General features: G+C 40.4%; 1 protein-coding gene across 1 annotated transcript in view; it reads left to right on the top strand.

Moving 5' to 3' along the window:
- Positions 1-7,016: 7,016 nt before the first annotated feature.
- KDR (kinase insert domain receptor) overlaps positions 7,017-18,037 on the top strand; it is a 43,815-nt gene continuing 32,794 nt past the window's right edge. The window contains exons 1-5 of the mRNA XM_032400387.1: positions 7,017-7,368; positions 11,519-11,612; positions 13,959-14,155; positions 17,115-17,245; positions 17,479-17,647. Coding sequence (XP_032256278.1) covers positions 7,302-7,368; positions 11,519-11,612; positions 13,959-14,155; positions 17,115-17,245; positions 17,479-17,647 — 658 coding nt within the window. The 5' untranslated portion in view covers positions 7,017-7,301. The remainder of the gene's footprint in view (positions 7,369-11,518; positions 11,613-13,958; positions 14,156-17,114; positions 17,246-17,478; positions 17,648-18,037) is intronic.

The following is an 18,037-nucleotide window of genomic DNA, read 5'->3' as shown; positions in this document are numbered from 1 at the left end:
GATATTGTGGAGATGCTGGGCAGAGTCAAGACTGAGAAGAAGCTATTGTCCTTGAAGAGAGAAGGTGAAAGATGGCCTCTGCTCTTTCAAGAACCTCTATGATGAAGGAAAGGTAAAAGTCACAGACAAGGAAGTAGCTTTAGGGAAAAGCAAGGTCAAGTTTTCTTAGGATAAGGAAATGTAAGTGTTTTGTACACAATCCAAAGACCATTCTAATGTCTAATATTTTTGATGTGTTGCTTTGTTGCTAGACTCATTTTCTCCACATCTGGAACTTCTATTTATATTATGTGGTCAGATGCATGAAATGACTCCCTTATGGCCTTTCATGTGCCTATAACCAGCCTGACCAATTTTTAGATGATTATCAGTTAGATCTGAAGTTGTATTTTTTATCCTATTTAAAAATTTCCCTCTGTGTGGAGTTTTCCTTGGTGAGTAGTTTCATTTGGTGTTTGTTTTTTTTTTTTTTTTTATGTGCATCAAGGTAGTGAAGTATTAGAAGTGAACATTCAGAAACACAGCTCAGAGAGAGAATTTTTATTTGTGCCTCAAGGGACTACTCATTAATGTTTTGGAAACTTTGGAGACTATATTTATATACAAAGAACATAAAACTTTTCTGCTGTCATTGACTAGGTCTTAATGTTGGTGAAGCAACATTACTGGGAAACACTCTTTATTCTGTAAAAATGTGAACAACACTGAAAACTGGTACAACTAAGCTGGAAGTGTATATATTTTTCCTGTGAAGGATGAGTGACTTGTAACTATTCTCTGGGAAACAAAGGCTTTTTTTTTTTAAATGCACTATTCAGTTCTTGAAAAATTTTGATAAGCTTTTAAGAGGGGAGATGGTCTTAATTCACTGGAAAATGGTTACAATCTACAAAAGGCACAGACATGAAATTCAAGTCACACATTTCTTGTATAGCACATGCAAATCTAATAAATGCTTTTTTCTTTTTCTTCATTACTTAAAATCAAAAACAAAACTCCAATCGCCCCTGCCTAATAAATTAAGAACCCTTTCATTCTGTCTGTGTCTCTGTTGCCATTGTATAGTTCTCTTTATTTCAACAAGTTGCTCTCTGTAAAGATAACTGTGATGGATACCCAAGAGACATGTGATTCTGGGGGGAAAAGGTGAAGGAGAAATAAAGACCAGCAGAAAGGAAAATGACAAAAATCATTTGAAATTCATCAATGTATTGAGAGGTGAGTATGCACGGAATGTTAGGCACGGAGGATACAAAATGAATTTGACCCAATATTTGCTTTTGAGGGAGAATCATTCACATAAACATATGACTATATGACTATATTATATGTGATATATCATATTATATAAGTGCTGTGTGTATATAGGAAAAGGAAAGCAATTTCCGAGCTCTGTGAATAACATAGTAGTTCGTATTAATTTGTCTAGGATAAAGTATAAATTCAGTATAGCTCTGGATATATTTATTAAATGTATGACTATTAAAATATGAATTTAAGAATGATCATGTAATGTACATGATAAATAGCTAGCATCTATAATTTGCACTCCATGGTATCTTTGACAATAGTTCTATTTAATTAGACATGTCACCCGAAGTCTATAGTATACAAGATACATTTTACTAAATAAGCATCATCATTATGCACTTCACCATTCTTATTAAAACTTAACAATTCTTATTAATAATTCTTATTAAAACTTAACAACCATCCTTTTAAACTCAACTACCTGCTCAGGTAAGACTTAACCCCTGACTGTTTCTTCTGGGAAGATTTCAACTGAAGAAGACTTGGAACAAAAAAGTAAAACATACCACTTGGGAAGGACATTTGAACTGAGTATTGAAGGATGACTAAAAGTTTTCCAGGAGACCAGGACAAAAAAAAAAATCCATGGTGGAAAAGAAATGTCCCAAATGTACAAATGATTATGTATATAGTAACAACTACCTTTCTTTAAAGGAAAAGATCAGTGGTACAGAGGTTGGGTGGAAGGTGAAGATCCAGTCGGGTTGGGATTCTTGGTGTGGGTGAAGAGGAGATCTTATTACCTGCCTTTCACTCATTTTTTTTTTCCCTGTGTAGAAAGTATCTTCCTTTTTTTTTTTATCTTATTTTATTTAAATTCAATTACTTAACATATAATGTATCATTAGTTTCAGATGCAGAGTTCAGTTATTCATCAATTGTATATAACAGCCAGTGCTCATTACATCACATGCCCTCCTTAATGCCCATCACCCAGTTACCCCATCTCTCCACCCACCTCCCCTCCAGCAACCCTCAGTGTGTTTCCTCTTTCTTGGTTGTTTGTCCCACAGTGATTCTCTTAAGTCACCCTTGGCCTTCTATCTACTTGGGAAAATGGAAGTGATCATCATAGAGAGGCTAAGGAAGCCGGTGGCATTGACTGACTCAGTCTCATCCCTTGAAAGAGACCAGCCCTCAATAAGAAACTGTCTCTATATGGTTGGAGGGGGTCTCTCTTAGATGTTTAATACCTCTTTGCCTTCCAATTCTGATTCCACCACTTGTTGTGGGATTTTGGAAAAGTTAAACCTTCTAAATCTCACCCCGCCCCCCGCCCTTGCCACAAGCCACTATGAGTATCTTCTACATTGGGTTATTGTGAACATTAAAATAAGATAATCCAAGGAAACTACCTGGCATATAATAAGTGTTCCCCAACGCTCCTCCTCCTTCTTTAAAAAATAAAGAGTGTCTTGACTTCTATTATGTCATTAACTAACGGTGAGAAAACTATGTATCAATTGTTTGCAAACAGATAAAGCAACTTTTTTGGTAAGACTTTTAGGAAGGCAAAGGAATACTACGAAAGTTAAAAATAATTTCTTGTTTTTACTTCTCTTCTTTACTAAGAATTGCTAATAGTGCTCACTGCCCTCATGGGAGGTTGTAAGGATAAAGCAAGGGATGAAGTGAAGTATTCAGAACAGTGTCTGCCCAAAGGATGTGCTCGATGAGTGTTGGCTACTTTTATTATTTTCTAACATCCTTTTCTGGAGCTGTGTGAATTTTCAGTTGATTATTTAAATTCCCTGCTTGCTTTCCACATTTAAAAATTGTTGTATTTATCCTATGTGAGCTATAACAAGAAACTATATGGGATAGTTTAGGGAGGGCACATAGACATACCTATTTAAAGTAACTGGGATTTTTCCTTTGTGGGTGACAAGTGATGAAATTCTGTTTCATCTGTTTCACAAAAAGGATGAGGAGTTTTTTTGTATTTATTAGAATGTAAGATTTTATGAATAAAACCAACCACTAATAGAAACATGCAAGTCAAGCCTGGCTTTGTGGTGACCTAGCCTTTTTTTCCCTTGAATATACAAATATATTTTGAGTTTAAGTTGAAAAAATAAATCACACAGACAGTGAAATAAATGTGGGTGTGGAAGGAAGGTGAATGAGAGATGAAGGGTATGCTCATAATTTCCCATGGCATGATAGTCGTGAGTACAGATGTGCTATGAAATCAAGCCAACATCTGGCAAGTCACAGGCTCTTGTAAGTTACAGCATAAACAAATACTGGAAACAAAAGGAGTAAACATGAGAAAGTATGCAAATATGTAATCAACAAATGGCAGTATTTGAAAATATAACAGCCACTAGAAGAGTTGATCTTTATATTTTTTATTTGTAAAAGCAACACTTTCTTCTTTTGATTAAGTCTTATAGAAATATATGAAATAAAACGTGCAAATTCTCATCCATCTGCCTCTTTGCTTCAACCGTTTCCCAGAGGTTATGTCAAGATACTGACAGTGGAAAAGTTAGTGATGGTATCTAGATCAGGCATCACTTTGGTTATAGTTACTTAAAATTTTTTTAGCGTGGAAAATTTTAAACATGTAAAAGTAAAGAATAGTAAAATGAACCCATATATACTCAGCAACCAACTTCCACAATTATTAAATTTTTGCTAGTCTTCATTTTTACTTTTTAACATACGAAGTCCAACATGCTTGTGGTGATGGAGCCAAATTTGGCATCACGGAGTATAATTTATGTAGTGTGCTTTGATGATATGAACAATGTATATTCTGTGTGCACAAGAGCCAAAGAAGTTGCTGGAATACAGAGCAGTCTACGATTGGTTAAAGTTGCCCTAGATGGAGCTACATGATGACTGCTCATTTATGCTCATACTGCCTTTATTTTCACCATTGTAACTGTAGTCTCTATTATTGTGCCTAGCACATAGTAGGTGCTCAAAAACTGAAGGAGCCCTATTTGCAGTGTAGATCTCTGTAGTACAAAGGAGGCCACACACTGTGGCGTGACTAACCCTCGCAGAATGCTTCCCAATGTATCAGGTGCTTACTACGTGCTAGCTGCCCGTGCTCACCAGCTGTTGGGTCCTGTTCTAAATGCCTTACATGCAGTAACTCATTTAATTCTTGCAAAAACACCCTAGGAAGAAGGTACTATTGTCACCTTTTGTGTCTTATAGGTATGCAACCAGTAAGTGGGTCAAGATCACATGAATAGTAAGGGGTAGATCTGGGGGTTGAGCCCAGTTAGTGCGGCCCCAAAGTCTGTGCACTTAGCGACACTCTTTGCTGCTTCACCCCAAATGTGTCTGAATCCCATCTCTGGAGCACTAAACATACTTGAGCACTTTGGTAGGTCGTGGTTGTACCTATACTGCAGGATTAACTCACAAAATCACTCCAACGGTGCCAGATAATGGGGGGGTGTTGCCCCTAGACCAGACGTTTTTCAAAAAACAGGCTTTGTCGTTTTTCATGAACATAAGGCTACTTCTAAGTACTGTGTGGGAGGGAATGTGGTAGACTGATTTCATTGAGCCCCTGCCAAATTCTGGTCTTGTGGCCATCAAAGACGCATCATTTCCTCCAAGACTTCTAAAGGGGGCTATTACCACGGGCCTGCAAGTTCTGGTTTGCATTCGGAGGAGACACTATCTTCCTAAGTGAGACCTGGAAGAGGAAGTGTCATGAATTGTAAATAAGCCTGAGAGAAAAGAACTGTTTGGAGATGGAAATGGAGAAAAATGGCCTTTCCAAACCAGGTTCCATCCCCCTCCCCCGTGTCCAGCTTTGCCAGAGCCTGTCCTGTTTTACTTGCTAAGTTTACTAGCAGGAAGAGAGGAGTTTCTTTAAGGATTCCCGTGCCTCTTACAAATAATTATCTCCTAGGTCAAATATCAGCACATCTCTACCGTAGAACATCATGCCACTATTAGAAGAATGAGATGGAGCCTTATAGGTTGATGTAGAATGATCTTCAAGTTATATTATATTTTATTTTCTAAAAGATTTTATTTATTTGAGAGAGAGAGAGAAAGAGCAGGGAGAGGGACAGAGAGAGAGGGAGAAGCAGGCTCCCCCTGGGATCATGACCTGAGTCGAAGGCAGACGCTTAACCGACTGAGCCACCCAGGAGCCCCTCAAGTTATATTTTAAAGTGAAAAAAGCCAACACACAGTATTTATACCCAGGCCACCCTTGCTGATACTCCTATACCTCTATGTGCATAAATTTTGCTTGGAAAAAAAGAGGAAAGGTGAAAACGCTTGCCTCTGCTGAAGAAGGGCTTTTCATTCAAAACTTTTTCATATTATAAAAAAAGTTTTAAGCACATATATTCATTGTTTTTCAGAGTTAAAGTATTTCAGTTGTCAACCTGGCAAAGTAGAAGAATAAATACAGCAAACATTTTAAACATAGAAGAAAAGCATCACTTTACACTGGGTGTTTCAGGAAGGGGGGTTTGGCCTAGATGCAGAAATAATAATTCTACTTCTTCATCTCCCTGAAGGTGGTGGTCCTTTAAGACAGAGAGATCTGCAAGATCCTTATTTAAAGAAATTAAGGGACTTTTGGTGTCGCTCTCTAGGTGTGGGGAGAAATGGAGAGAAAAGAAGGAAAAAAAAAATGTCTAAAGGAATCTGAATTCTCCAAACAGCTCCATGAGGAGTCTACACATGCAGAGATAGTTGTGAGGTTTGGTACGGAGTGTTCTGGGTGCCCGGGGTCTGGGAGCATTCGCTTCATTGCTTCTCCAGCGAAGCTGGCCTCCTTCTCCTAGCCTAAGGGTATCTTGGCTGGGAGCTCTGTTCTGAAAAGGGGCCTGGTCAAAAGCCCAAGAAGAGTCAGGGAGGGGCTCCTTGTCAGGTAACACGGTGGACAAAAGCCCCTTCTCAAGGAGAGAGCCTCACTCAGGGATAGGTGACTCTCACGCTGCGGGTACACTAGAGCCCTGGGTACCTACAGCTCCCTGGAGTCCTTGATGGAGGTTTTTGGTGAAAGCCCGGTAAAGGGTCTCAAATTTAAGAGCCTTTGGGGGCTAGGCTGGTAACCTAAAAACATTTGAAGCTGCCAGATATAAGAGGAAATAGGGGGAACTTTGGAGAACTGAGCATGTGTATATTCTGACTAAAGGCATTCAGATTCAGATTTTTAAACTACAGTTTTGCTAGCCAAGCAAAACACTGGCTGGAGTCACTGCCGGTTTGCGATCCTGCATTCGCCTGTGCTCAGTATCCGCTTTTCTCTGGTTGCTTCAACCTGCGGCTGATCCACCGGGAAAGCGCGGACGCCGAAGACGGTCGCAAATTTTGGCGCGCCTCCTGAAGGCTCAGTGTCCTTCGCCTGCGCTCGCCGCGCTGTCCCCTCCTTCGGCACCACCCAGCCCCCACCCGCATCTCGGAGGGCCCCAACCTACTGAAGCTTGGAGTGTCTCAGAAGCCCTTACGGGCTACATTTCATCTCTACCAGAAATGGGGTTGTTGCGCCTGGGACGTTCCCCCTCCGGACACTCGGGGCCAGATGCGGTCCCAGGCAAGCGGGGAGACCGGGAGATGTAGTGCGCTGGGGAAGCAGCGGGTCCCGGCCTGGTAACCGGCTGAGAGGCGGGGCCGGCGGCAGAGGGGAACCCCGCCCCGGCCCCGCCCCTCGTAGCCCCGCCCCCAAGCTCTAGAGTTTCGACCTCTAGCTCCCACCCCGCACTGAGTCCCGGGACCCCGGGAGAGCTGGCGGTGGACGGTTGGGTTTCTTCTGCCCGCGCGGAGCATCACTTGCGCGCTACGGCTAGCCCAGAGCTGTCGCGCAGCGGGGATTTCCTCTCCTCCCGGCACCCGCTGACGCCCCTGCAAGCCGTGGCCGGAGCCAGGGCACCCTCCCCTTTGCGCCCCACAGTCCTGCGCTGCGGCACTCGTTCCACCTCCGCGCCTTCTTCGCGGGGCAGGCCCAGGGAGAAAGAACCGGCGCCCGAGTCCTGGGCACCGCGCCCGGCGCGAGGTGCGGGATGGAGAGCAAGGCGCTGCTGGCCATCGCTCTGTGGCTCTGCGTGGAGACCAGGGCTGCCTCAGTGGGTAAGGAGCCCACTCCCTAGAAGGAAGGCGGAGAGGTCGGGTGCGGGCGGAGAGATGGGGCGATGCGGCGAGGTCCTGGAGGCCGGATCTAACTCGGAGTCAGCTGGAAAGATGAAAAGTGACTTGACACTTCGTGTTTTTTCATTTACCAGTGAGGAAACCGAGGCTCTTTGATTGGCCCAAGATTATCCAGAGAGTTGGTGGTCTCCCGAGCCCAGTTCCTTTTCCACGACTCTGGTCTCCGACCCGGGCCTCGGCTGGAGCGAGTCCTGCGGAGCCGACACACCCTCGGGGAGGCGGGGGTGGGAAGGCAGGCGCCGGGGCTGGCAGGCAAGAGGTGCCCCCGCAGGCGGGAACAGGCTGTGGAACGTTGTCCGGCTGGGCGCACAGTCCTTAGCCCGGGCGCGGGGAAGGAAGCCTTGCAGGGAGAGCCAGCCAGTTCGCTGCGATCGCCTGCATTGTGCACTCAGCTCTGCCTCTGCAGGAGTCAGGCGGACGCCGGTGTGCGGTTCCCTTCTGGCTGGAACCCACAGACACATCCACTGTATGCGGTGCAGTTCAGGGAGGGAAACTTTTTTCCCTTCCTTGGTGCAGGATGCTGCTGTCCTTGCAGAGAGAAGGTGAAATTGAGCTCCGAGCCGGGGTTGTGACAGCTTCCCAAAATGTTTCCAAGTAACAGTCACCTTCTTATGTAAAACAATCACATCTTTCAAAGCTTTGGTCCTTGGGATAAGCGCATGGTCAGAAGCTCAAGTTCTGAAAACTTACTCTGCGGGACTCGGTAGCTAGATTTAGCGCCGCTCCGCACTTTCCTTGCCACCTAAAATTTCAGTCTTCTTCAGGATTAGGAACACACATGCGCTTGATGCAATAAATGTCTGTCTTTCTTCGCTTTACCCGCCCCCACAACGCCCTTCTCATATCTCTTTTCTGTAGCCACAGTTTGCTGATTTCCAGATTTCCACTCTTTGGAGGGTGAGAAAGGGAAGAGGGTGGAGGGGAAAAAAAATCAAATAATTCAGGGAAAAATTCCTTATATTGAAATAAAAGAATCACATGTCTTTAAAAAAAAGACACTCGTATACAGTAACAAGATCATCTGGGTATAGTTATTAAATTTTCTTAATAATGACTTGGTTCATCAGGGCCAGCTCCACCATGGACACTCATTTGTCCCTGACAAGACCTCTCTTTCCCCCTTTATGGTCTGGAACATGTGGTTGTTCTGTATCCCACAAAGAAGTGAGTTGCTTCTAAGCCTGGGGTGTTTCATCGCGCAGCAGTAGTAACTGTAATCGGGTTGTCCTGAATATAATGATGAGGTTGCCCTTTCGGAGTGTGTGACTTGCTTAATTGGATTGGGCTGTAATTGGTGCCATCAAATTCTAGAGACAGAGGCACTGTTGTTTTTCCTTCCTGTCTTTGAGCTGGAAGGGTAATAGCGCACAAATTAATTAATTTTGGTTAGGGGATTTGAACATAGAAGGGCTTTTTATTTAGTAGCAGCATATGTACTTCTTATAGTTATTTCTTTAGAATTTTCTGAAGAGCAGAACTTAAACTTGCCAATGAAAATGAATGAAGCTTAATGGAGCAAAACAAAATTGAACGTTGGTTGGTCTACAGATATGAATTTGAAGTTATCATTATTGATATAGCCTTGTTGAAAAGATTTTTGTTGAATAGTATGGTATTGTCTTAGCTTCCTATGAATGGAGAACATATCTTTAATTAATTTTTTAACATAAGAAAGTGTGTCTAGAGTGTGAGATAATCTGTGACAATAATTTATGAGAGATCTTCAAGAACCTCTTAGTTCAGTGGCAGAACGAACATGGCTTATTTAGAGCTTTGCCTTTACTACCGTTTTTTTTTCTCACATAAATGTGCCCAGATAATGGGTTCTTTCTCATTTGGATCACTGTACACATTGTATTAAGTTACTGTTTTCAACATATTTCTCAACCTAGTGTTTCCCAGCCAAGTTTGATACTTATACTCATCCAAACGAGTTGTTTTCATTTTCCTTTTCTTAAAGTGAGACTCCATTGTTGGAAGGATTTTCTATTGTTTTTAAAAACTTTGCTTCATTGTTTGTCTACTTTGGGGGCAGTTATTTCCTTCCGTATTGAAAAGGGCTATGGTAATTAACTGAACATGGTAAGCCAGATCAATAGCTGTCCAAGAGTGTCCCATAGGCCATGTGTGATCGAGTCATCTGAAATGCTCGTGAAAATGCAGATTTGTAGGGCTAGGGATATCTTACACATCTTAAAGTTTAAGAATTACTAGCCCAAACACAAATCAGTATACCAATTAATTTCTGAGATTTATTGATATAACTTAAGTTCTAAATTTTTTAAAAAAACTGTATTGATCAACAAATTTACAGTTGTGTCAGCAACCTATTTTGCACATCTGGGTGAGTGTGTAGAAATATGGGTGATTAGCTGTTCATTTTTGCCTGCAGCTGTTCACATTGAGGTCCACAGATTCAGTGTACTGGATATTTGCACTGGATATTTGCTCACTCTCTTTACTCATACTTTTTCATATTTGTTAATACTGTCTTATTTACCCAACAAGATTAGTGCCAGTTTAGGCCTTGAGAGTCGGTGGTTCTTTTTTAAAAAAAAATTATTTACTTATCTTTAAAATTCTAGTATAATTAACATACAGTGTTATATTAGTTTCAGGTCTACAATATAGTGATTCATCAGTTCTGTACATGACTCAGTGCTCATCATGATAAGTGTACTCTTAATCCCCATCACCTATATCACCCATCCCCCCACCCACCTCCCCCTGGTAACCATCAGCTTGTTCTCTATATTTAAGAGTCTATTTTTTTATTTGTTTTGTTTCTTAAATTCCACAAATGAGTGAAATCTTTGGTATTTGTTTTTCTCTGACTTTGTTTAGAATAATACTCTCTAGCTCCATCCATGTAGTTGCAAAATGGCAAGGTTTCCTTCTTTTTTATGGCTGAGTAATACTCCATAGCATCTGCATCTTCTTTATCCACTCATCTATTGATGGACACTGGGTTACTTCCATATCTTGGCTAATGTAAATAATGCTGCAATAAACACAGCGGTGCATGTATCTTTTTGAATTAGTGTTTTCATTTTCTTTGGGTAGAGAGTCTTTTGTTCTTAGTTGAGGTGAGTTAAAGATCATATTAAGCTTGGGTGATTACCCAGCATCCATCACTTTTTAAGGTGATGTTTTGGAATCTGGATATTAGTTAAGGCCCTAGCATGGTGGACAGTTTTTCTTTCTTTGATAGTTTTCCATCACTTACTAGCTCTTTGCATTTAGTTCACAGAGAACTCTGTTTTCTTGCTGTGGAGTGATCCATGGTGAAGAATCTGTCCAGTGGTATTTTTAGGTAAATACAGCTTTCTTGTATTGTAAACTTGGTATCAGGATGAGCTCAGAGCTTTGATTAATAAGTTGAGATTTCCCGAATTGTAATTCATTAACACTACACTTTTTTAGTTACATTCTCTAAGAAAAAGTGTATTAATAGGTGTATTATATGGACACTGGCAAATGTTTTTTTTTTTTTTTCCCTCAATTCCTCTCACCTAGTTTTAATGTACAGTCTTCCAACTTTGGCAGTTCAGTTACCACAGGAAGTGCACTAGAAAATTGATAAAGGAAAATGAGACAATGTCATGGGCACTCCTCTCCCCTTCAGGGTACATAGATGAACTGTATAGAAATCTCTCTTAGTAGTATTCATTAATCAGCAATTTAGTCAACTGTGTACATCCTATGCTTTATAAGAAATGTCAGTGGGTCCTTTCCCAAGGGAGTGAGATCATCAGATGAAGGTTCATTTGGTTTCAATGTCCTATATCCTTTTGTAAGACCTTGAAGTTGGCAATGCAGGAAAACAGGAACTCCACCCTAGCTCCATGAATTGCAGAACTTTTGTGTTGGTTTATGACCATCTGCCCATTCTTCCTGTTATGACACAGTTTGTGAACTTTTACTGGGAATGGTGAAAAGTAAATTCACAGTTTTACACAATGAATTGCTGAAGAGGCCTTTTAAAGTATAGAGTGTGCATTGTTTATGGAAGGTGTTTCCTATTGGGTCTGACTCAGTGGCAACTATATTCATTTATTTCATTTGTTTCTAGGTTTGCCTAGTGTTTCCCTTGATCCACCCAGACTCAGCATACAAAAAGACATACTTACAATTATGGCTAATACAACTCTTCAGATTACTTGCAGGTAAGGATTCATTTTAGATTCAGATTTCCTATGTTAAGTAACTCATTGTTATTGAGGGGAAAATAATTTACATAAGCAGAATTGTAACAGAGTTGTAGTAATTGTAAGTAGTGAGGTTTCTAATAAATGATTTAATAATGAAAAATTAGAACGCTCTTCTCCCAAAAATTTTGTATGATTTTTCTGGAATTTTTTTCCTGCTATTCTCTGCCAACACACACACACGCGCACACACACACGTACACATGCACACACGCATATGCACATGCACACATGCACACGCACACACACACGTACACATGCACACACACGCGCACACACGCACGCGCACACATACACATGCACACACATATGCACACGCACACATGCACACACGCACACACACGCATGCACACACACATGCACACACACGTACACATGCCCACACGCATATGCACACGCACACATGCATGCACACATGCACATGCACACACGCGCGCACACACATGCGCACACACGCACACATGCATATGCACACTCACACACGCACACACACGTACACATGCACACGCACACATGCACACACGCACACGTACACATGCACACACGCACATGCACACGCACACATGCACACAGTACAGCACCTGGCACATAGTAAATAGTAGACATTCAATAAATATTGAATAAATAAGTGAAATTAAGGACTTACCCTCTTACCCTTAAGGGATGGAGTTGAAGGAGTTTGGGGCCATATTTATTATATTCAGAATGGCTCTTGGACATTTGTTTAGCCCTTGCCAGGAATTTTATTTTATGATACAATTATGACTGTAGTAGCAGTTTAATATTCAGCCATTAATATTACTGAGTACATGTTCTGCACAGGTAATGGACTTCATGCTTTGGCTTGATGTTCTGGAATGCCTCTCTTCTCATTTGCTAGCAAGAAGTCATGCTACTGTTTTTTGCTAACTGGGGAAGCTGGGTTCTTTGAAAGGAAGAAGATGTATTTAGTTTTTGTCTCATAGCTCCGACCACAAAAGGAAAGGCAGAAGACCTTAGGGTTTAATGCAGTGACCCGGAGGCTTCTCAGGAACCTCTCAGTGTGTCTTTGGCAGAGATATGGAGAGATGGGTGGAGGTGATGTTGCCCTCTGAGAAGAGAACCAGGGGTCCACAGAGAACCTTGGGCAGCTTACTGCCATTGCTTACACTTGATGAACACCAATGTTCATCACAACACAGATCTATTTTAGACTGCAGACTGTGAAGGATACTCTCATCCCCTTATCAAGGGTAGGTAACCAATATCCAGCCCTTGGGAGAAGACATAGTAACCGTGCTATTTCTCCAGTTTTGCTATCAGAAGACACATTTCTTAGTGGATTTTCCTCTTACCCATCCTCAATAACAGAGGCTATTTAAAATCCTCAAAGATTCCGTACTCCCTTTTAAAACTCATTCAAAAGAATTTTTTATGTCCTGAAAAAGCCATGGAGTATGTTAAAGTAACTTCACTAATGTACCTGCAACTTCATGAAAATTTCAAATTCTTTGAAAGAAGAATCAATGATGTTACATGCTTTTTGATGTGGACTATCTTTCTTAGGGCTTTGCAGGAAAAGGCTGCAATGAAAGTAATCTTTGTTTGAATGCAGTCTGTATAAGGTCCTATGAGGCTCTTAGACAGTTGCACCCTCTTCCTTCTGAACCTCACTTCTTATTGTCCTGCCTGCCCACTGCTACCTGACTGCTCTGGCTTCCTTGCCATTCCCCTGATACTCCAAATACTCCTGCCCCAAGGCCTTTAAATTTTCTGTTCCCTCTGCCTGGAACACTGTTCCTCCTTATATTCATATGGCTTCATCAAGCCCCTCCCACCAGAACTCTTTACTCTGTGTATATTCTATATTTTCTCCACAGTACTTATCACTACCTTACATTTTACTTACACTATATATTTTACTTACTTTTAAAAAAAATTCAGCTTTATTGAGGTTTACTTACTATTTCATTGCCTGTTTCCTCTAACTAGACTGAAGTTCCATAAAGGCATTGATTTTTGTCTGATTTGTTCACTGCTGTATCCCCAGACTTTAACAACACTTGGCATATAGCACCTGCTTAAGAAACATTTGTTGAGTGAACGAGTTAATTAATAGAAAACTCAGGAATCCTTATAAGTGGTGTCCGAAGCTGAGTTTATGGCTTTTCGTCATTTGTCCATTCAGCCTGTCATTGTTGGTAGAAGGCTGGGAATCTGTCTGTTGAGTTTATATAAGTTTGAGAAACAAACCTTCTGTTTTCTTAGAAACAGCCTCATAGTGTCGCATTTCCCATGATCACTTCCCTGGAATTAATTTTTCAGGGGACAGAGGGACTTGGACTGGCTCTGGCCCAATAATCAGAGTGGCTCTGAGAAAAGAGTGGAGGTGACTGAGTGCAGGGACAGCCTCTTCTGTAAGATGCTTATGATTCCAAAAGTGATTGGAAATGATACTGGAGCCTACAAGTGCTTCTACCGGGACACTGAAATGGCCTCGGTCATTTATGTCTACGTTCAAGGTAAGTAGTTACATGGAATTCATTTCCCAAGCTGATTTACCAGGTATAAAACACTTAGATAAGCAGAGAAGAATCGAGTACAATGGAGTACGACAAAAGGCTCGCTCCAAAGGCTGTTTGCTAACAGGCATACACAAAATTCTTCTCTCTCAAGGTTTCCTCTGAGAATAAGACTCACTGATTTGTTCTGGAACTTGGGCCCCGTTACATCTCTTTTGCCCAGTTAGTGGGGTTTTGCTCTTTGTTTCTAAGGGAAATCTGTGTTCACAATTGGCTATAGGGATTTATAAAGAGCCTTCTGATGTTTGAGAAAAAGAACCTGAAATCCTTGAAAAGGAGGGTTCAGGGGTGCGTTATGGAGAAGTTTCTGTGGAGAGATAGGTTATCTACAACAGGGTAGGAGATTTTCTCAAGAATGCGCAGGGAAACAGCCAAGGGCTCTGGAGCTTTTATGTACGTGAGAACTTTTCTTTTCCGACTTATACTTTGTGAAAAACAATTTCCATCTTCTTGTGCAAATGAAGATACTACCTCAAAGGGCTTTTTGAGGACAGTATTTCTCTCCTTTGCTTGTGTGGTCCAAGATCTTGGATGATATGCAACATCTTTCCAGAGTTTGCAATTTGGGATTGACACCATGGAGGTCAATTTAACATCCATGTAGAATAAAACACAATGTTACATGTATTTAGTATTTATAATATAAATTATTTTTTCTTTTGTGTTTCAAAAATCTTATACTACCTTAATTTTCATGTGGAAACCTGACCTAACTGATGATAGTTATAATTCTGTCAGACAATTTTGGGGAATGTTAGTGTTGTATAGTACTTTTTTTGGATAATCTAAATATTTTTCTTTTCAGTGAAATTGAGCTGTTTAGACATTTTATTTATACATTTGTATATATATTTTTTGCATCCCAGAGGATTTGAGGCAGGGGAAGATGGCTTAGACTTTTTTCCAGGAGCATCTTTTATAGAATGGGAATTTCATTAGCTTTGGGAAACACACTTGCATATCTCCATTTACATTTCAATGGTGCAATATGGCCAGTGCAGTGGGAAAATGGAGATTACATCAAAATAACGTATGTCATTCCTGGACTGCACAATATTGAGAATTATTTTTGCCCAGGGTGAGCACAGTCCAAGATAGAGTTCTGTGCCCTTCTCCTTCCTCTGCAGAATTTGAAAGAGACAAGGCTCAGATCTTGGAGAATTTCTGGCTCCTTTTGATCTGGCAGTCTTGGGAGATCAGGCTTTCTCAGAAGATTGCAAGGATTTCCTGCTTTTAGCCTGTCTGGAAATACTACAAGATGAACCTCTCCCGTAATATCTCGTTATTTCCTTCTCCCCAAGTCAGGAAACCTGGAGACATGTGAAAATCCATTTCATGAGTTACAGTAAATATTTTATTTTGAGAGGATGGGTGGTTGTTTGGGTTTCTTTTGTTTATTTCCTTTTTTTGGAAGACTGAAATAGAATTGATTTACTGAATAGCTTTAGTCTTACGTAAGGGGTTAACTTAGCTTCCAAAGACTTGTTGGAAGCAAGCTTGGTAATATTTCACAGTACGTGGATGAAAGGTAGGTAATATTCAGAAGTAGCAATCCCAGGCACTGTTTATTTGTACATTGCCTGTCTTTGGGTATACCATTAAATTCTGCTTCTTGTCTAAGCCTAATGTTCTAGGAGGTGAGCTGTCCAAGATTTTAACACTGAGAAAGAAAGCACTGAAGTATTCCCTATGGGCGGCCCTTTAATGTCCCCTCTGGTCCCTACCTTGCTTCCTTAGGCTTCTGACCCCATTCCGTCCAGCAATGGATGGAGCCAGGAAGTGGGTCTTGGCCTCATAAGATAATGGCTATGGCATGTGGTGGGCTGGATTGGCTGCCTTTCTGTGCTTTCCAGCTGGGAAGGAAATCAAACTTCTGCTGTTGCAGGGAATTATCTGCCTTTCTCCCCTTGGTTTAATTAACTCTTTCTTTACTTGGACCAGCCATCCTGAAGAGCTCTGGAAATGCTGGATCAGGTGTGTTGGGCATAGCAGGCTGAGCCATTATCTCTGTGAGATTCAAGTACAACCTCACACTATGGTGACTCTATCTCTGGGCAGTAGACTCTTTTCCCAGCGGTGTATTCACATTGTAGGAACAATGTTAGGATGACATTAAAATCTCTTTTTTGTTCTTCTCACTTTTTGCCATGGTGGTTTTTTGAGTTTTTATCATTGAAGATATTAATGATTGATGAATTTTAAACTGAATTCAATAACCACTGAACATTATTTTATAAAGAATCTCATATCTAGTGTTCACAATCTTAAAATACCCATGTCAATTTTTCTCTTGAATAATTAAATCAAAAAGTTGTTATTTTCTGCTTATTTTAAAGATCCTTTGGAATCCATTAGTTTATTTTCATGGCCCTTGGACATGATTTGCTTAAAGAGAGAATATACTTTTTTTTAAGCATCAATAAAATTCAGTAGGTAAAGTACAGATTTAACTTTAAAATTAATTTAAAATTAAAAAAATTATTTTAAGATTTATGTACTTGAAAAGTATTTAGTATCTATGAAGAATGTATATGTGTATATGAAAGTGTATATGAAAAATGAAGTATGCTCCTTCATTTTGAAAAAAATTATAATGATCCATCTGTTTAAATGTGGAACCTGTAAAATATACTCTACTTGTTGATGATCCTAGTGAAAGGAGTCGATTTCACTCTAGGAATTTTCTTTCAGATTTTTACACACATACACACACACACACTCTTTCTGCAGCATATCTTTGGAGTCAGATATCTACCAGCAGACCAACCTGTGGATCCCTTTGCCTGGTGTGAAATGTCATTCTCAATCATTTGCTTCTCTGGTTAGAGTTTATGAACTGGAAACAAGATCAACTTTTCTAGTAAATGCCATTAACTAAGGGAATTAATTTTTCTTCTAGATTACAGATCTCCATTTATTGCTTCTGTTAGTGACCAACATGAAGTTGTGTACATCACTGAGAAGAAAAACAAAACTGTGGTGATTCCATGTCTTGGATCCGTTTCCAACCTCAATGTGTCACTTTGTGCAGTAAGTTACATCTTTTTCAATCATCTCTCATGTTTTCATAATGTTAAGATGGGTAGCCTCTATGTAATATATTATCAAGCACGTGTTTTAAAGATCCTCAGGAAAGGGTCAAAATGACAACAAATAAAACCAATTTATATTCTTTAGTGATAAATTCTTTAGTGATCATTTTACATGGTTTTCACTTTTGGATAGCACTTTATTCAATATTTGATATTTCTTTTTCTACCCAGAGGTATCCAGAAAAGAGGTTTGTTCCTGATGGTAACAGAATTTCCTGGGACAGTAAGAAAGGCTTCACTATCCCCAGCTACATGATCAGCTATGCTGGCATGGTCTTCTGTGAAGCAAAAATTAATGATGAAAGTTACCAGTCTATTATGTACATAGTTGTGGTTGTAGGTAAGTGGACAGTTTTCTTATCATTAAATCAGACATTAAAGATTGGTTTGCTACATTAAGATCCTGGAGATTAAGGTATTGGGGGAAGGACAAAGGATATTGAAAAATATATTAATTCAAGATCTGGTGTGGGGCAATTCATTACATCTGCTCTTCTCTACCAAATAAACCTATGTGCAATTCAGTTTTTCTCTTTTCTTGCCAAAACCAAGGACAGAAAAGAGTGTTATTATCGGAGCATATTTTATGGAAAGTTCAATGTTCAGAACATTGCTTGGCATCAATTCTTTTAATTATACCTATTTTATGGAAAGTTCAGTAATTTACTAAGGCTGGCTTCGCTGGCTATTGACTGTTCAAATTTTACTGCTTTTCTATCCACTGGGCTAC

Source organism: Phoca vitulina, unplaced genomic scaffold, assembly GCF_004348235.1.
Source record: "Phoca vitulina isolate PV1807 unplaced genomic scaffold, GSC_HSeal_1.0 scaffold3, whole genome shotgun sequence".
NCBI lineage: Eukaryota > Metazoa > Chordata > Mammalia > Carnivora > Phocidae > Phoca > Phoca vitulina.
This window is presented reverse-complemented; position numbering and strand designations above follow the sequence as displayed.